Below are 20,289 nucleotides of genomic sequence, written 5' to 3' on the forward strand. Positions count from 1 at the left end.
CATAGAAACCGACAGGATGGGCGACATTGTGGTAAATTTTAGATTTGAGACGTTGATACGTCGATTACAAAGAACACCAGTTGGGGAACGCCACTTCATTCAGGTGGCATTAATGTGTGAAGCAATCTCATAACTCAATTCTCCACTGGCTGATAACGTTGGCCCGAGGTATTTAAATCGCTCAGTTCTGAACAGATCACTGCCGCTGACAGTGATTGTGCATGTTTCATAGGGATCGGTCATCAAAAATTCAGTTTTATTCAGAATCAAGCTAAGACCATGTTGCATCAGGCGATCATTCCAGTTTTGGTCACGTAACATATTAATAAACAAAAACATAACTTTAATGAATTTATAGGAAATATTTAATCATTCCTATGTTGACCTAAGACAAATAATTAAATCAGATAAATAAAAGGCATCTCAGCTAAAATTTTGATGACGAACCAAACTCATTTTACACTCTAGTGTTCACGAAATACAACTGTATGAAAAGAAAGTCACTTTTTGCGGCAGACTGTCCACAAATGCGTGAAAAACTGTAACAAACTTCCATTTTCAACAAAATGACGCAACTTGCTAGAACGCAGCCGCTGCGATGAAGCTATTGCTGCACAAGTTTTGTCGAAAAATGATGATTTGGACTATGGCGAGACAATTAGAACCTATAAGGCCTAATATATCGATGGTGTCTTACCAAAGTTGGCCCTTCAATAATCAAAGTGTCAAACAGAACTTTGCAAGTGTAAATGCCACATGACTCGATGTTTGCGTGGAAGGTACATTCCTACTCACAATACTAGGTCTATCCTTCAACTATTAATTGTATATACTTGAACGGCTTTATACTTTTCCCATGGAAGCACAACATCTCTGAGTGACGTTTTTTGGCCTAGATTATTGGTTTGTGTTATAAAATTGTAGACAAAATTTATTTCGATTAGTAACACTTTCAGCATCCGAATTAATTTTTTTTTCTTTTTCAGGATTTTCTGCTGTCATTCCCGGTTTCCCGCGGTACTCCGTATTAGGCGATCGAGCGCAAGGTGTTTATAACTTGCGAATATCGAACGCGTCTATAGAAGATGATGCCGAATATCAGTGTCAAGTTGGTCCGGCAAAATTTAATTCAGCGATACGAGCAAACGCGAAACTCACGGTCATATGTAAGTGATCAATCATTTATATGCAAAAACACATATAATTTAACACCTGGCTTGTAAACGATGTCATAAGATACTCGAAAACCTATGCCACTTTTGATACCCTCTGAAACTCTTTCAGGCATTTCCTGGAAAACACAGGAAACAAAAGATTATCTTTTCCTCCTAAGAAGCATATTTTGTTTGAGTTCTACTGGCAATTGTATCTTGAATTGCTTTTATCCTCTTTCGGGAAACATAATAAGGAGAGGGGATCATTTTGTTAAGCAAGTCTCAATTCACCAAACTATTACCATACTTTGTTGCAGTTGGGAGATCCGTATTAGGCTCTATTATTGCTCAAACTCGAGAAAGCTAATTAAAATTTGCATAAAGTGCAAAAGCATCGTAGCCTCCTCCCATCGTTTGAATTCATGATTGTTGGTTGCATTCAAAGCTCATCTCTTACCCTCTCCATGTACCTGGAATCATTTGTTAAGGGAATAATAGAAGTGTTGTCTTATGCAACATCTTTTTATCTCCAGTGCTAACATGCAGCTCATACTTTCTGCATGCATGCATAATGTAAATCATTATTGCGGAAGATTGGCTTTACCTTCGCTACTTTGAATCCATTTTTATACCAGCTTCAATCCTCTCGGGTGGCTACTGTGCGGTAAGCATTCGAATGAACATCCAAGGAGACATAGAGAACCAAACATGGTTAGAGAAGCTCAATTTGCTATGGAGAGCTAAACCGTTCAGGGCTAATAGAAACTCGGATCTAGTGCCTTATTTGCGTTCTTTCATCTTGTTGAATATTCCTCCTCTGCTCTGGTTCCAAACGGATACGAAAGGATCAGAATTTTTCATTTTTCCGAGAACATACTGAAAGCAGATTGCGAATATTAGAGAGAGAGAGTTTTGAATATACTATTTGTTATATCCATTCTGCTGAACAATAGCAAGCCTGAATATTTAAATCCTTTTCTCGTCCGCTCCACTGCCTCCGCTTGCATTCTTTTCCTGGCGAATGATTCGCCTTTCATGCTTTTGTTTTATGTCTGTTTATCTACTTATGAGCTAAATTCTCATATGTTCGAATGGTTTGGGCCCCACCCTCGTCCCTTTTCATCATGCTCCCCTTCAAACTTCTTCTTATAGTTTGCTCCATAGTATCTAAGTTGTGGCAAATACTACAGAAATGATAGTATGTGCTAGTGGCTTCAGTATTATCCAAGAAGGTAACGATTCTACCGATGCTTTGGTTCAAGGGAAAGGATAAAGGCGGTTTTTGTTTGTTCGGCACAAGTGGGAAAGTTTGATTTACATTTCTCTTTTGTTTTCCATCGTTCGTGCATCAACCGTTAGGAGTGTAAGGAAAATATCATATTCTCAAGAAACTGGAAACGACGCGAAAAGGAGGAAGGACTTCATTGTTCTGGCCACGTATCTTTCCTCGTTTAAACCGGAAAACTAGGTGGTAGCTCTATTTTTTCATGATGAAGAAATGACGCCCAAAGTAAAGAAAATCCTTTTATGGATACATATGAGATGCTTGCGAAAATATTGTTCCATGGGGGGGAGACCATACAAATTTCTCGTATTATAGGACAATGAGAAAAAGATTTTATTGATGGCATTTCATACATTAACTAACAAAAGGATATTGCAAAAGTCTAGCGTGTAACATAGAGAAGTGAAGAAATTGCCTCCGCAGCGACGAAAAGAGGGATGTATGACTTGATCTTTTGATGATGATAGTGGTAACTGTTTTGATGAACTTTAGGTATTTATCTTCTTTCATTCCATACTTTTTATAATACATCTACATTGAATCCACAGTAAAGCGTTGGAGTTGTCCCCGAACGGCCTGCAGCTAATAGATTGAAACCTTTTCCTTACATACGACTATCCTGGAGAATACCCAATCTGATTATTATAATCTCTCGCTATCATATAGTCGAAATTTTATTTTGCTTGCTATTTTTTGCCAATTGTTGACAATGTCAGATTGTTAAATGGAAAATATACGAGTTATATCACTGCAGCTGTTCAAATTTAATATGCTATGAAAGAACATCGAAAGCATTCAAAAACTCACCTCTTAGCAAGTCTCCGTGTAAACACATTACCATTCGAAAATGGACTAAATATTTTATATTGATTATGTCCCTTTCCACGATATTATATGGACTTTAAAATGTTCTTTGTATGTGGATAGGTTATGTGAATGCGTTTACATAAAGGATGTTGGACTCTGGAAATACTGCGCCGAACTAAACTACCAACTAAACACCCCACATAATCAAACAATTAGCCTGGAATTGTTTGGCATATTACTTTGCTTAAGGCTTTCCTGCTTTAGAGAACTTTCAAGTTACGGAATATCTTTCACCAACGGAAGGGGGAGGCCCAAACGAATTTTTAGTTCAAGGAACTCTATTTTCTTCCCATCAAGAAAAGACCGAACGTAATCTCTGATAGTGTTGTCTGGAGAGAGCTATCTCTTTCTGCATAAAGTTCTTGGCGAATCCTATCTCACATTCCATAAGAAAAAAATGTGATCTCGCCATACACAACCCCAATGCAGCTTGCACAAGTACGACTGAAAACTTGCATGCCCTCCGGCTGAGTAAAGAAATAGTCGATCTCACGGTGATTTCCATTCAGTCACGGATCTAAGCTGCGATTGTCTCCTGCTCCTGCTAAATTTAAATAGAATAAAATAAATCGAAACGTTCAACACAAGGATAAGCAAGTGATACTATGGGGGGCGCCATTTAAATTGAAGGCATCTGGCAACACTATAACTTTTGACAAAACTGTCAAATCGACTATTCAAATACCGCGTTACAAACGTCAGTCTTAGGAGATTTTTCGCCATGGACAGATACACTCCAAAAGAACGTGCTGAAATTGTGCAGCTATACATTCAAAATAACTTCTCAATTGTGCAAACACAACGTGAATATCGAAAAATAAAGAAAGTGAAAACTGCACCGACTGACGTTACCATACGACGTTTTTACGCGAAGTTTATTGATCACGGCAATCTTAATGATGCCAGCCACGCGTCCAGAATGCGCACATCATGCTCCGATGAAAACATCGCGCTCGTTCAAGCCAGTGTTGATGCCACTCCAACAACTTCGACCAAACGCCGTTCTAATGAATTGAACATCCCGGAAACCACTTTGAGACGCATTATTCGTATAGATTTGAAGTTATTTCCGTACAAAATTCAAATGGCACACAAATTAAACCCAGCCGACTATGTGTGTCGTGTCAATTATGGCAAATGGGCTGTGGAAATGGCTCGAAATCAAAGTGGCAAAAAATCATTATGTCGGATGAGGCACATTTCTCATTATCTGGAGGTGTAAATAAACAGAATTGTCGATTCTATGCCACTGAAAATCCACAAATAATTCATGAAAAGCCTCTTTACGAACAAAAAGTCACAGTTTGGTGCGGCATTTGTGCAACAATGATCATTAGGCCGTACTTTTTTGAAAATGGTGCTGGTGCTACCGAAACCGTCAATGGCGACCGTTATCGAGCTATGTTAACCGATTTTATGATGCCGATTGTTCGTGAAAATGATCTGGAGGACTTCTGGTTCCAACAAGATGGCGCCACATGCCATACATCTCGTGCTACAATGGATTTATTGCGCCCATTGTTTCCTGGTCGCATAATATCGAAAAATGGTGATTTTGACTGGCCACCGCGCTCTCCAGATTTAACGCCACCGGACTTTTATTTGTGGGGCTATTTAAAATCCAAAGTATACGCTGGAAAGCCTGAGACTCTGGCTCAACTTAAGGACAACATTCGAAACGAAATCGCCGCCATTACGCCTGAAATGTTGGCCAAAGTGATGCAAAACGCCGAAAAAAGGACCAATTTGTCCATCAAGTCCAAAGGCCAACATTTACGCGATATCATCTTCAAAAAGTAGTTAAAACAAATCTCCCTGAAGCAAAAATAAATGACTACGTAAAAAAATTGAAAATATTTGGTCTTTCATTTATATTTTTTTTAAAAAAACATCCCTTCAATTTAAATGGCGCCCCCTGTATATATCTGGCTGCAAATCATTTGGCATTGTATGAACCATGGATACAGATTATGTAATGACAGGAGAATAATGGATTCTTGGATCCTGATGCGAAAATGTTCAGAACGCGCTCATAACACACGCACCTAATTTTCTCTAATGATCTATGCAGGAAGCTGCAACTCTTGTTCGTTGCGATTCTTATCATTTCTGCACCCTCTACCAAGATCACCAATAACTTGGTAGCAGTGATTTGCTCCCCATGTTCGGATAGAGCGTTACCTTTATGAGGAGCTTCCTCTTGCAGTATCTTCATCGCATCTGTTGAAACGGCAAACATGTGTGTAAGTATTAAGAGATACGCACGAGTATATAGTCGGGTAACCAAAATTGTTAAACGGCGCACCTTATAATTGTATTTCCTGATTCCACCCGGTTTCTGCCATGTGCCATGTGCATGTTAGTGCATGCTTAAAACTTCAAAATGGCTATTTTTCACAAACAACGTTTAGCAACGGAATTTTAGTTTTCATTTAGTGAGAATGCAATAGAAACTGATGTGGTCTCTAGTGCTTAGAAAAAACTTGCTTCAATGTTTTTTCGAAAAAGGGGAAATGGCTTGTTCAATCCAATTCATGGACAATTATTCCACAATCCGCAACCTTATCAGCAGAGATAGAGGAAGTACTATGAAAGGATTAAAATACTTGTTCGGGTTCCTTCCTTAACGTGGCTTCTGGAAACATTTGGGAACTATATGACTCTTGGACACATTCTCTCTGGCTGCGAAGTACGTCCCGAAAGAAAGTGTACTGTGCCTCTCATTGCCATAAAGAGTGTAATTTCGATCTTTCCTGGAGCTTCCCTTAAAATGAGACTATTTCGAGCTTAGTATGATGAAAACTCTTGTGCCAGGATTATCCCTTGCAAAAAATGTCGATCCAATTTCCCACCAAGTGCGAAGTTCGTGCCATCATCCGCTACTTCATTCTGAAGGGGAAAATTCCAATTGAGTTTGGTTGTCCACTAGACGCCTAAAACTACAAGACAATCTCAATAGTGGAGTGACACTTTTTTATCCTCTGCCAAAAAAAATTTGATCCAATATTCGGCGAAGGAGAAAGTCATCAACACGGCAAATACTGTGAGACCCTACAAAAAGGCGATTTAGCATAGAAGGGGTGTGCTGACAACGGAGTCTGTCTGCTGTACGACAATTACACCATGGATGTAACTCTTGAAATCGTTTGAACAGGACATTTACCTATTTCTCTAATTTGGAGCCCTCAGATTAGCGTCTGTTAATTTCCCTCATACTGTAAATGGATGAAAAATGGCTTGCAGCGGACAAAGAAATAAATGGAGAAGTGAATGAAGCAGCTGGTGGGAAAACCTTTCGAGGAGGCATCACCAAATCGATTCTCCGCTTCAATACCATTGTTTCGGCCGGCCTTTTTGTCGTTTTCCATTGACATCAATGTTCAGTCTAATCTTGAAAAATGAATTTCCGTCAGCGCGAATTACATGACCATATTATTGAGGATACCTCTCTCCCAATTTTTTTAGGATCAGCGCAACGCCCTATGGATCGCGGATATCTTCACTTCGAATGTGATCATAGTGTGTTTCATCACTGATTCAATGCAATACCTCCATCTCGATTACCGTGAAGCGCCGTTCATTGTTTTTAACGGTCGGCAAACAGTCATCCCTCACGGAATAATTTTGAATAGATCTGAACGATGCCACAAATTCTCTGGACAGAAATTCAGGGAATTCTGATCACCGAATCCTACTTCACATTTTGGTGGACGTTCGCAGTGGCTAAAAACTTTCTCATGGATAACAAAGTCAAGTTCCCTTGGAGAAAACTATAACTTTAATAATTCCTGCCGTTGACCACATGCACCCCACACAGGATTTCGTGGTGACTTTATATGGCAAATAATCGTCAACTTGCTAACCGTAAAATTGTTCGTCACGATAAAGGTGAAGTAAAAAACCGTAAGCTGAGCCTATAATTGATTATTATTGATCACTTCTTCGGGAGCAAACATCCTATTCAAATAGAAATGACAAGCTGCACTTTCATCCACGTTGAGTAGATTTTCATTAAACATATATTGCAGTTCAACTATGAACGGGTCGATCATGCTGCACCGAATCGTCATCTTCAATATAATAATAATAATAATCGTTGGCGCAACGATCCATATTGGATCCGGGTCTTGAAGTGTGTTAGAGCACTTTATTCAAGACCGTAAGGGTACACTACAGGCTTACAGTACTCTGTCGGGGGCAATGTGGTAAGTCTTATGCTGATTGACTCAGGTACTCATTCACAGCTGAGTCGACTGGTATCCGTGGTTAAATCACGATACAAATTCCACTGCCACCAGTGAGCTTTGAACCGCGACCTTCCGTACGACAGCCTTGTGCTCTAACCACTCAACTATCCGAACAATATAGCCGCATCAAATACGATAGTTTACATGGGCCAGTTGAGTGCTCTAAAACTACGAACGAAAGTCAAAATACGCCTCTTGTCGGTGGAGCATCTAAACCCCAGCCAAACTACACTTGAGGAAGTTCACCGAACAATCCCGGCAATTCATACAAATGTTTAGCACAATAATCACCTCACTAACATCTAAACATGGATTTGGAAATCGATTATCTGAATAGTAAATCCATAGCCGGACAGACCCATAGGTAAAAGTTAGAGCTGCTTCTCTATGAACACAAACCGCATATACTGTTTAGCTGCATTTTCGTCATAAACTCACATTCTTTACCTTGAAGATTTTCCAAATTGGCAGAAAATATTCGAAACAAACTCTTTCATGTCCTACCAGAGGAACCGCAATACTTGTTTCTGATAATCTCTCGTCAATCACCTGCAAACTTTCTCATAGGCTAGTACAGTCTCAATTCCTAACCCAAACAACTTCCCGCTCCTAGAAACTGCACTTGGCATCAGCGATCTTGATGCCATAATCGTTCGTATCCAATTCCTAGATCGAACCGTTGGCCCATCACCATTATCGAAACTTGATTTCAGAAATGTTAATTGACACTTCCTGAATTAATCCTCAGTTCAGGTTGGCGCAGATTCAAAACGAGGAATCATCACCGATCACACCGTTCGTGAATACGCCAGAGATTATTTAGAAATAGATGTTTTCCCCAGTATTTGTTCCCGAAATATCAATTCCTGAAAGGACTTCCACCCTGTAATCAAACCACCTTAAAAAAGTCTGCCAATATTGGACTTAATTCAAACACAGACATTTCGTCAATCCCAAAATGATCGAAATGCCTATGAAGCACAGCAAGAGCAAAATCCTAGCCATTATTCATTATTCTGAAAAATACTCTGCACCCATAAGCCCATCTCTATTTTTTTAGGCCACTGTCTGCTGCAACTCCCATCCTTACGAGCTGGAATTGTGAGTATTTCACGGCCCTTTTAGAATGAAAATATATTCATTCCCAATAGAAACTGGCCCACCTCTCTTTTAAGTCCCGAGGGAACTGTCAAAACAATAATCGACCAACGATAGTGATGCTACTATCCTAGAGTTTTAGTTAACTAACCGATTAGGCCCGTCGCTTGAGCACGCTTTGATTATCCTGGAAACTGATCTCGCTGATGTTAACGGCAACACCCCCACACCAGCCTGCGCCCTTGATTAAAGGGGGTCATGTCAATTCATGTCGGAACTGAGGAATTGATTTTGTTGGCATCAATTATATTTAGATAGATTAGAATATTTGGGAAAGGTGATTCGGAGTCGTTCGCAAGTTAGAGTGTTAAACAGTGTCGTATGTCAGGTTTATGTCGACCACCGTAATGAAGTGCAATTTTACTGGTCCAAACGACGTTCAAATGACTTCGCTAAAAGAGCGAAAATTGAAGCCAAGGCTTTACTTGTGTTTTTTAAGAAACCGACGGTTTATTGACCAGGTATAGTCAGCTAAAGTAAGTCAGGTAAAGTAATGGTCAGTTAAAATTCTATGGTTAATAATCACACTCTAATTTTTAAATGCGTTTTTCTCGATACTGCATGTTGAAAATCTGCTGCCACTATAGCCCAGAAAAATCTATCCAACGCAATTCTCTGAAATTTTCACGACTTATTCAGAACACATTTCTACGGTTCGCAAGCTAGGATAATTGCGATTCATCGGGCCGATTTTTTTATTCATTAAAGAAGCCATGAAAAAGCACCAAAATTTACAAAAGAAAATTTTAACAAGGCACCAAAACTTTACCTTTCAATATATTTTAATAATCCCAGTTTGGGAACCGTGGCTAAGTCTGCAAGTTAAAATGCTATTAATTTTTTTCTTTAAGATGAGCACAGCGTCCTCTAGCGTGGCAGCAGAAAAACACTTTTTTTGGAAATATTGCTCTGTACTTCAATAATGAACTATGCTATATATATTATTATATTATTATATATATAATATTAATAAATATATCTTGAAATTCGTATTTGTACTTCCCAAAAAAAGCAAAAAACAAGTCGCTTCAGGCATGAAAGGTTTTGTATATTTCTTTTATAACCAGATTTGAGTGTGCATTTGTCCACTTTCAAGTGATATTGACATTCATGGTCTTGAATTTGCAGAGAAGCGAGAGTTTTGACCTAGTATAACTTTATTAGTAATGGTGAGATTTTCACCAAATTTGACAGGATTATGCTCTATGCTATAGCATACATTGCTGTGATTCTAGGGTGAACTTAAGAGGGGGTTTCCTGTCAATTACTAAAAATTATAGTAATGTACTATTATTAACTTTGTTTGAAGAGGTATCGGTATGGGGATTATTTCGAAGTCTAGGCACCATATAGTGGCAGCCCCCTGAATTTTTTCAGATTTTTGGTTTGTTAGTTTCTGAGAATGGGTTCGTTAAAAAAATTATCACTTTCAACCCCCCGCGCTCCCCACCTTTCCAACAAATGTCAAAATTAAGACCAGCTTCGAAAAATACTAACCGAGACCTTTAATTTGATACCCCACATGACTTTATTTGATGAGAAAAAATGTACACCCCCCTTTGCCATGTATGGGGACCCCCTCCCCCCTTTAATTCGACGTAAAAGGATGTAACTCACTATATGCGTAAGCGTTTTGTATTTGCACAAAACCTTAAAAGAGGCTTTCACACGGGATGCCTCCGTTTAAAAATAAATTTCCGCTCACACTATTGGAAACGAGTTCTGGGCTTTTTAGATGCGTGGGAATCTTTAGTTAAATTTCGGCAGCTGCTATCCTCCCCATACACTAACCCACTCCGAATCCTAGGTGTCAATCACATTTCAACCCCTTAACCGGGTGTTGGCAAATTGAGATCATGGAGCAAAATTCCCTCCACTTAAACCAACTTCCACAAATCCTCACTTTTTTATTTCCTCTTCCAATTTTTTCTGAGTTTTCGACAATTTTGCGTATTCCTTGGAAAATCGAAACATTTTTTGACAAAAATTTTATAGGGCCTAATAACTTTTAGTTATTCCCCCCCTTTGTGCCAGACTTATTCATTAAAGATTTAACAGTGAGTAGTTTATCTAATTTAGGATAACGGAGGCTGTCACAACTACAAACTGGCAAATGAATATCCTATTCATTTCATTCCTAAGCTCCTCAAAGAGATCCCCTAAATTGAATCAGCGGGGATAATTCATTTTCTCGCAGCATGTTCTCTGTATATACTCCCAAACAGCAGTCTAGTTTCTGGGCACTTCGTATCTCCTCGGTCAACTCTGATAACATCACGCGACTTTGCGCCATAAAATATTAAATTCAAATGACTCGCAAACATTCCTCAAATATTGAAACTCCCAGAATACCAATTCCAGCAAACTCGAAAGCAGCGAGCTATGTTCGCTATAAAGCGCTGTATCTTTTCCTATTGAAACGAATACGTCCGGGCACAAATTTAGCAGAAGTCAAAACGAATTTAGCTTTTTCATCATTCCGTCTACAAATAACTCCTCATCCGAAATGGTCCAACTATCCAACTACAACATGACCTGACTCTATCAACATAACGACAGCGATGATGATTGGATTAAAGTGAAAAAGAACTCGCTGACTGAAAGAATTGGATTATATTCGCTGGTAAGACTACACTATGTTTAACTAGCTTCGCAACGCAATCCTGGACGACTAGAAGCCAGCCACTCGGAGCCCCACGCCGATATTGTCGCAGTCGACAACATTGCCTGGGAATCTATAGCGAAAAAATCAGCAAGAAAAACAGAATAAATGATGAAAATGCTGTGTCAATATTTGATAGCGACTAATTAATGTCCTGTTTGCATTCCTACTAATTCTTTATGAGATTTTATGATGACAGCAATCATTATCAGCTGTGATGTCCGCAGAGGAGTCCGGAACGAAGGAGGGCAACCATTAGAAAAAAATGTGGTAGGGAGCTGATAGCATGCATGTGGAAGCCCGGGGGCTTGGAGCGAGCTGTCTGGGTTAGCTGATAATTTTTCCAGGCGAATTCAATTAGTAATGTCGCACAACTAATTGCTGGAACGTTGCTTGCCACCGGGTCTAGGTAGTATGGTTATGGCGAGCCAACATGTGCATACGTGAGGGCAACGCCATAATGAAGCGGGTGCGCATACCACTCGAAAATTGATCCACATATTGCGCAACGTTCGCCTCGTAGGCGAAAGCTATTGCACACTCGTGCATATGCCTCCTGGCTGAAGTTCGTTTGCCTTCTACCATGTTTCATTGTTTGCAACTCCTGTCGAGAACGTCCGGAACGGGATACAAAAAATTGCATGCGAATGAACAAATGAGTTGTGCATATCCTTTGAGTTGATTCTATTCTATTTGCAGAATCTGCACTGTGAATTCTCGACGTTTCTCTGTAAGCACTTGTCCTCCTTCTTGTTCCAACATTTCCACTCCATGGGAGGCTGAATGCACTCGTTGCACTTCTTCGGCTCACTCAGATCGTTCCTTGCAGTTCCTGTAGCCTCTTTATTTTGCACTTCAGGTTTTTTCTGTGTTTTGCCTTCGACGATGCACCTTTTCATCATTTGTCTACTTCGCCTCCTCCGCCACAATGTCGGATGCACATTCGCCACCCGTTTATGCATATTAATGTGCATAAATATGGTTCGGGCAGTGGTAGTCGCTCGGCTCCCGCTTGCGCCTGCATTCTTCTAGCAATAATTCACTTTCAGTTGCTACGTCTGAGCACACGAGAATAGTCCTCGTGGCGGCGCTACTTCGATACTTCCTTTCCATCACCTGCTTGGCGAGGAATTGTTGTAGACATTTTTTGAGTGCTTCTATTGAATTTTTCAATACCGAGGAAAAGCACTGGGTGCTGACGAACGCCGGGATATTCCTGGTGTTTCTTCACATAGCCACCACATGATCAAGGAAGAACAGCGAATTGTTGGTAAAACAATAAAACCTCCGCAAAAGAGAAACGAACTCTAAATATGTTTTTTTAACAAATTCTTGCAGGTATTCATGCCTCCCATGATTGAATACATATCAGCAGAGTGAGCGCTACAGTGAAGACCATCACAAAGTTTTGTTTTGGACTTTAAATAACCAGGAAATGTGAGATTCTTGGAAAATGAAACGTTCACAGTCCACAGTCAGTCTCCCTATTTGCTTGAATTACAATGAAAGTTGAAAACATCTGGAAATTTCCACTGACTATAAAATCAACTTTGAACAAGTATTTTTAATTTTTACTGGATTCGGTCAGAATTCTTTTTGTTGTTTGTGGAGTCAACACCACGTTAAACCGCCGGAGGAGCTCCTTACTTCAAGCGGACTGCTTGACGACGCACTTTGAATTTAGTGTAGGGAACTTTGCTGCCAGATTTTTTTACAACAATTTTCATTTGAATGAATAATAACGTTCCCGAAGTTCAAAATTTTAGTTAAAACCAGTGAAAATTAATTAAGGAAATCGTAAGCACTTAGTATTTGAGGTATGAAGACAACTGTTATTTAGGAGCGTTAAAGAGGCTTAAATACACAGTTCAGTTGCTGAATAGTGGAGTTTAGTAGACTTAAAAGAAACGCTGAACTCTTTCAGAATTTAGAAATATTCCTTCCTGTGACCTTAATCCCTATACTAATGCATTAATCGTCGGCAATATAATAACTGCAACTGCGCTCTTATTGAACGCGTCATCCCCGTCCTCATTATCGCGAGGCAGAGTTCATTGTTTTTAGCAGTCGGTTAATACTAGGAACCATAAAAACTGACAGAATGAACGACATAGTGGTAGACTTTGGACGTGCCACGTTCATTGATCATTAGATCGCAAAAGGTGCCAGTTCTTAATTACCACGGCTTTTAGGTCGAACTTGAATCGGTCAACGGTGGACAGGTTGCTGCCACTGGCCGGCAGTGATAATGCTTGTTTCGGTGAGGTCCGTATTCCAAAATAATGTTGCTGGTTCATATCTAAATGATGAAGAAAAGTTCGAATAGCTGGGACTAAATTTTGTAACACTAAACATTCGAGAAAGACGGAATATAGTGTTTATGCGATGGATGGAGGGTCAGTGTCTTATCACTTAGAACTAAGTGGTTCGTTGTACGCGATACCCATGACTAGCGGCTTATTTTTTTTGTGTATCGCAGGATTTGCCGCTTGTCCTTATGGAACGCGTCTCTCCAAATTTCGATGGAAGTATTAGTCGATACTACTGACACTCAAATTATTGGTGCCAGTCCCGGCATGAGAGGAAATGAATCCCCTTTTTTCTAGGCGCTAGGCTGTGGCTGCAAATTGTGATGCGTCTGCCGCTAAATAGTTCAATAAGGTATGCTGCAAAGCACAAGTTGAGCTACTGTTTCATTGTCCGAAGTCAAAAATCGTTAGACTGTTATCATGACTGTGACCTCGACATTAAAAAGATAGAAGAACTACTCTTGGAATCATCGATTTTGCACCTGCGAGTGTCTTCATTCTAACCAGTCGCCCCAATCCCAGCCGACTTCAAGTCAAAGTTACCAATGAATTGTCGGGGAAGAGACTCAACCTCTCAGACTATAATGATCCACTTTTCTTGACGATTACGATACGCTTGATTTCCATTAGTGGATATAATTGAACCCGCCGTAAATGGAATATGCACATTAGAATCAAATATCTTACGTCTGATGTGTCCATAGAAGGAACAGTCACATAAAATTGTGTCATATTGTAATAATCCTATTCTGAACATATGTTCAGCTAGTGAGTTATAACTAGTTAGAATATTCTCTCTTTGATAGTGGCATTCATCAATGCACCGCGTGTATTCTTCTAGGTTTTATCTGCGACGGTATGGAATATTTATAGATTTCAATATATCCCGCTACGTATTCTTATAACCTCTCTTAGTTTTTTCTGATTGTAATTAACCTTATGTCTCTTACCAATCAGATCCAAAAATTGGAAGATTTTGTTCTCCTAGGCTGACAGGATTGAGGCTGATAAACATGTTGACTTTCATTTACTTGATACGGTTTTAACACTTTCGTGACACATACTGCTGAGTACTTTGTTCTTTGGGTTTAAATAATCATCCTTCCCTAGCTCTGGTATGAAGATGTCTTTCGAGGTCCTTAAAGAAAGAAGTCTTTCTATGCGTTCTATCCGCTTCTATCGCTTGTTGAATTCTACCACTTTTTTCCCCCAATGATCTTCTTCCAACGCAGTCTACATTGACTCAATTCTGGAGTTGGTAAAAGTACCACTAGGTTTTCTGAGAAAGTTCACGTTGGCCGACTTATCTTTTTTAAGGAGCATGAGCCATGGAGTCTCCCTTTTCCCTTTCAGTTCTTCGCAGCATGTATTACCGTTTGGAAATTGTTACTATCATAGTGTTTTATAGTCACGCTGAGGGTCCCTTGACTTCTAGTTTTCAGCAATGCCCGCGCCCCCCCTAGCGGTGAAGCAATGCCCGTGTCGTCAGTCACAAGAATTCAGGGTTTACGCAGAACATTCTTGGGTTTTTATTTAAGCCTCTTCTTTTGTTTGAGTTGTCTGGCTAGAAAGGTAGAGATCTGACCCCACAAGTGGACATCCAGTCAATTCCACTCATGTTTCCAGTTTTATTTCTTTTAATTTCATCCGCTGAACGTTTTGAACATGGTTCTAGCAAGTAGTATTTATTTAGCCTGTAGTTTCTGCACCATTGCTAACCCCCATATAGGAGTTCTGCCAAGATCTGCTCTTTATTCCGCGCCCACATCCATTATGGTGGAGCCCACTGAGGATGTTTCAATTTGCTATAATTATTTTGAGCTAAGGGAGAAACCATACCAGGAGATTTTCAGCAGCCGTTCCAGAATGCCTTGCAGAAATTTCAAAGCACAATTCGTAGTCGTTTAGATTTTATGTGCGTAGAACCGAGCGATTATCGGGTACAGGCTCAGGGTCCCCAGGAGGTAGTCACTTTATCCTGTTTTTTTTTTTTTTTTTTTTTTTTTTATGGATGGAGGTGGAAATCTTAGAAAGACGCTGCTGCGCCAGGTTGCAGCAGTGTGTGGGATTCACACCCACTAAAACCACCCCCACTCTTCCGCCCCTCCCCGCGGGACCACCGTGAAGTATTACTTCGCGGGGGAGGCTCTGGTTCGCTATACCAGCTCGTCCATGTCACGTCTCCGTCGCGCCGCCTTCCGAGCTCGATCCAACTCCAGGAGTTTTGTCTGCACCACGGCTACTGCCTCATTTACCGCCATCCAGTTTTCCTCCGACTTCAACATCTCTTCCATCAGGTTGGAGGGCTCGATGTCCGTCCCTAAGATGCTGTTCAACCTCCTTTTCTGCTGTAGAAATCTGGGACAATAGAACATAACGTGCTCCGGGTCCTCGAGTGTAGCACCGCATTCAGGACAGTTGGGAGACTCGTCCAACTCGAAGCGATGCAAGTACTTCCTATAGCCACCGTGTCCCGTAAGGAACTGTGTCAGGTGGTAATTCAATTCTCCGTGCTTTCGGTTGACCCATTTCTCGATGCACGGGATCAATGTATGGGCCCACCTGCCCTTGTCGGAGTTATCCCATCGTTGTTGCCACTTGCCACACAACTCTCTCCTGATGGCTTTTCGGAAATCCGCATTCACCTCGGCTGGATTTGCCTTCCGTTTTTCGTAGAGCCAGTGTGCCTCGCTCGCTAGAAGATCTATAGGGATCATTCCTGCGATAACACACACTGCCTCCGTCGACGCCGTCCTAAATGCGCTGCACACCCTTAGCGCAATTGGCCGGTATGCCGAACATATCTTCCTCCGGTTGACCGCGTGGTTCAACGCTCCCGCCCAGACAGGGGCCGCGTATAGCAGGATCGACCTCACCACTCCCGCGATGAGTAGCCTGCGACTATACTTCGGTCCTCCCACGTTAGGCATCATCCTTGCAAGGGATGAGCTGGCATTTGCTGCCTTTTCTCGCGCATAATCCAAGTGTCCCTTGAAACTCAGCTTGGCATCGATCATCACCCCCAGGTATTTGACAACCGATTTTGAGACGACCTCACGATTACCAACCCGGATGGTAACCGTGTTGTTCTTCCTACGGTTGGTAATGAGGACCGCCTCCGTCTTTTCGTCCGCCAGGTCCAGCTTGGCCATTCGTAACCATGACTTGATGGTATGAATGGCTTCATTTGCATAAAGCTCCACGTCCTCGGGATGCTTTGCAATTGCAATTACCGCCAAGTCGTCCGCAAAACCAATCAGCGTTGTCTCCTCCGGCACGCGAAGGCCAAGCACTCCGTCGTACATTATGTTCCACAGCAGCGGTCCCAATACAGAACCTTGAGGCACACCTGCTGTCACAATGTACTCCTTCGGCCCGTCGTCCGTCTCGTACCAAAGAAGTCTATCCGAAAAGTAACTCTCGATGAGCCGAGCCAAGTAGCTAGGAACACCCAGTTTGGCCAAAACGCCCTTAATCCAGCCCCAGTTGGCTGAGTTAAAAGCATTTTTGACGTCCAGCGTCACCAGAGCACAACATTTGCCCATGGCCATCGCATTTCGAGCCAATTCCACGACCTTTGCTACTGCATCGACCGTAGAACGGGCTCGCCGAAACCCATATTGCCGCTCTTTATCCTGTAACCTTATGTAAATAGCCTATTTATAAATACTTAGCGACAGTATTTTGTTTGCAATTAACAATTATAAATGACTTCTCCAAAAGGAAAAGGTACTTGTACAGCCCTTCTAATCTGGTTTCCCCCGCAAAGCCCATTGTTGTGGTTCACTCTTAAAAAGTATGATGGCCCCCAGTTTCTTTGTGCGCTTGTATTTCAATCGTTGCAAAGAAAAGTGAAGTACCATCCGGTGACAGTCCCTGATCATCCTCAGGCACTCTAAGTTCAAATTATTACCTGGCCTCTGTTGCCGCCTTCGCTATAGGGCGGATATCTAACGTCCGCAGTGATCTGTTTTACTTAGCTCGGCGTTCGCAATTGTGAACCTAATCGTTCGAGCTTATCGCTCGGGTTGTATGCTGAAGCCAAATCAGTGCATTCCAAATGCAGGAGCCTATAACAAAAACTTTCGCTAGTAATGGCTCTCTCCCATGGTCGGTGACTGTTCCTGTAGTATTTTACTATAATTAAAGATAATTGAAGCTGGCACACGCATATCCGCCCCGTTTTTTCCTTTTTCACTGAGATCTCTCTCATAGATTTTATCATTTTCTAACACACCGCTCCTACCCAACACTTCACTCTACGGATACCGCAGAAGTAGACCCTGTCGCGAACTTCTTCAAAGCAGTAACTGCCATTGGTATGTTGATTTGCGCGTTTCGCGACTGATCACACTTTCTATTAAAGGTTACGCTTCTTTGTATTCAATTTCTTTGGGTGTCGCTACAACTAGTGGTCCAGCAATGCCCACGCCCTCATTCTAGAGAAACTTCACCGTCTTTGAAAGTACCTTCCCCTTCAGTCGGCCGAAAACCTTTACATATTTATGATGTCTAGTCCTCATGAATACGTTCTCATATACAGGTATTATACCGCTTTTTGTGGTAGAGGTAGAGGAAAAGGTTCTGGCAGGGATAATTTAGCGCACAGCTCTCTTCTTTAGTGCTCAAATGTTCCTTCTGCCAGGAAGATCGAAGCAACCTTACGTCTGACGGGGTTTCCAGCTACTCGTATTACGAAAGTTGCTGTACTCTCCTTTTCTTCCAGCTGCACCGTAGGCTTTCGATGAAGTTTTGCATGTTGATTTGCGTTACCTGACCAAAAGGTTTTCACAATTTTTCTTTAACTGTATAGATCCAGAGATCGTTGTTGCTTCCGAGCTGTTATACTGGTTTTGATCACCAATAAGGGTTACCTCAAATGCTCGTATGAATACACCTTTTATTAAACTCAAGCAAAAGAAATATTTGAATCGTTTGATGGTTACTTGAGTTAAAATGACAAAAATATTCATTTGTATATGCTTTAGACTCGCCACTTTTGAGACATCTGCGGTGCTAACTTTCAGGTTTTGTTGAAATGAATGTACTTTGAAGGTTCCACTATGATGATAGTCAGGCAAAATCATGCAATTGATATTTTTCTTTCTTAGTCAAATTAAATTATTATTCATTTGTTTAAAATTCGGCGTAGGAAGTTCTGCATTGATCGTGCTTTTGCCATCCATTATCGTCGTCGTCTTCCATAAAGAAATCGCTGTGCCAAGTGAACTCCTTTGTGTACCCACCCTTTCTTCCAATTTATATGATAATACCCGAAATATATATTTCTGGAACCATATGCATATACAGATTACACACAATTGGCTTTTCAACACACAGAACAGCGCATTCATGGCCGGAGGACAATATTCAACTAGTTCTCTGAAAGCCAACACACGTTGATGAATAAGATAACGTCAATAGCTTTTGATCCTCCCGCCAAGCTGTCTCCATGATTGATTGCGTGATATATCCAAATTTAAATCCCTGCATCCCCTCGTCATATTTGCCGACAGAAAACATCATACATGCGCCTCCTCCGCCTCACTTGTGAGTACTTCTCCGGCTTACGTTCAAGGGCTTATCTCTTCGTTTACATCCTTTTCATTTCCACCGAAGGAGTAAACATAAAAGAATTTGTCTGCGTTAATTTCATCACATGAGAGATTTGTTTTAATTCCTTCAAACTTGAAAGTTAGCAGAGAGCACTTGTCTGCATACGTGTTCATCCTTTCAAATTTGCGTAGGAGAGAAAATGCTCGGCACAGGTAATCTTAGCGGTGGATATTTCAGATCTCGAGCTGTCCCGCCACACTACAGCATCCTTGCATCAAAACAACTACTCAAGCATCTGCGTGCATTTCTTTGATTCAAAGCGAGTTCTTAATTCAGACGTAATCAAAGCCTGTGAACCCTGAAGAGGGCGATGATGACGAAGGCGGGTAATCCTTTGGTCGACAACATTGGTGCTAGAGGGATCCGAATATGTAGAACTAAACAAAGGCCGCCGAGGTAAACGGTATGAGAACATTGCACTATCGTGAGGGTGGGGATTTATATGAGCGTAGTCAGCGAAACATTCGAATCTACGGGTGAACGATTTGTTCAAGGGTACATATCTAGACGAATTACTTCGGCATGCGAAAGGTTTTCCTTGCCTTGTTAACATTCTTCCCACGTCTCGCATTTTTGGAGAAGAGTGTGTTATCGCAGCTGATGAAGATGACGGAGAAGACGACGAAAGTAATGTGCGAACAACAAGTCCAATCTATTTTCAGAACTAACTTTCCACGTTTCTGGTGTGGATAAACTTTCTTCTTATGGTTGTTTCTGGCAGAGCTTTCCAGCCTTGAAGGTGCGATTCGGAATCCAGTTGCCAGGGGAATGGTAACTCGTAATTCTCTCGTTTTGGCAACTTCGAATTTCGCCAGGAGCTATCCGTTTAAACAAAACTCCAAAAGTTTCCCATAAAGTTCGAGTTTTAAAATATTTAGATTGTACATGTATATCGTCATTCCGAGAAGAACTCGAAGGAAAGATGAGTAAGTAGCACTGGAAAAGTCACGTTTCTGTAACCCTGCCTCTCATTAAGCACACACGCTGCTCC

General features: G+C 41.1%; 1 protein-coding gene across 4 annotated transcripts in view; it reads left to right on the forward strand.

Moving 5' to 3' along the window:
- Positions 1-20,289, forward strand: part of LOC119654306 (nephrin) — a 356,601-nt gene that overhangs the window by 130,697 nt on the left and 205,615 nt on the right. For all 4 annotated transcript variants that reach the window (XM_038059625.1, XM_038059621.1, XM_038059622.1 and 1 more), the window contains exon 3: positions 987-1,166. In XM_038059625.1, coding sequence (XP_037915553.1) covers positions 987-1,166 — 180 coding nt within the window. The remainder of the gene's footprint in view (positions 1-986; positions 1,167-20,289) is intronic.

Source organism: Hermetia illucens, chromosome 4 (assembly GCF_905115235.1).
Source record: "Hermetia illucens chromosome 4, iHerIll2.2.curated.20191125, whole genome shotgun sequence".
Taxonomy (NCBI): domain Eukaryota; kingdom Metazoa; phylum Arthropoda; class Insecta; order Diptera; family Stratiomyidae; genus Hermetia; species Hermetia illucens.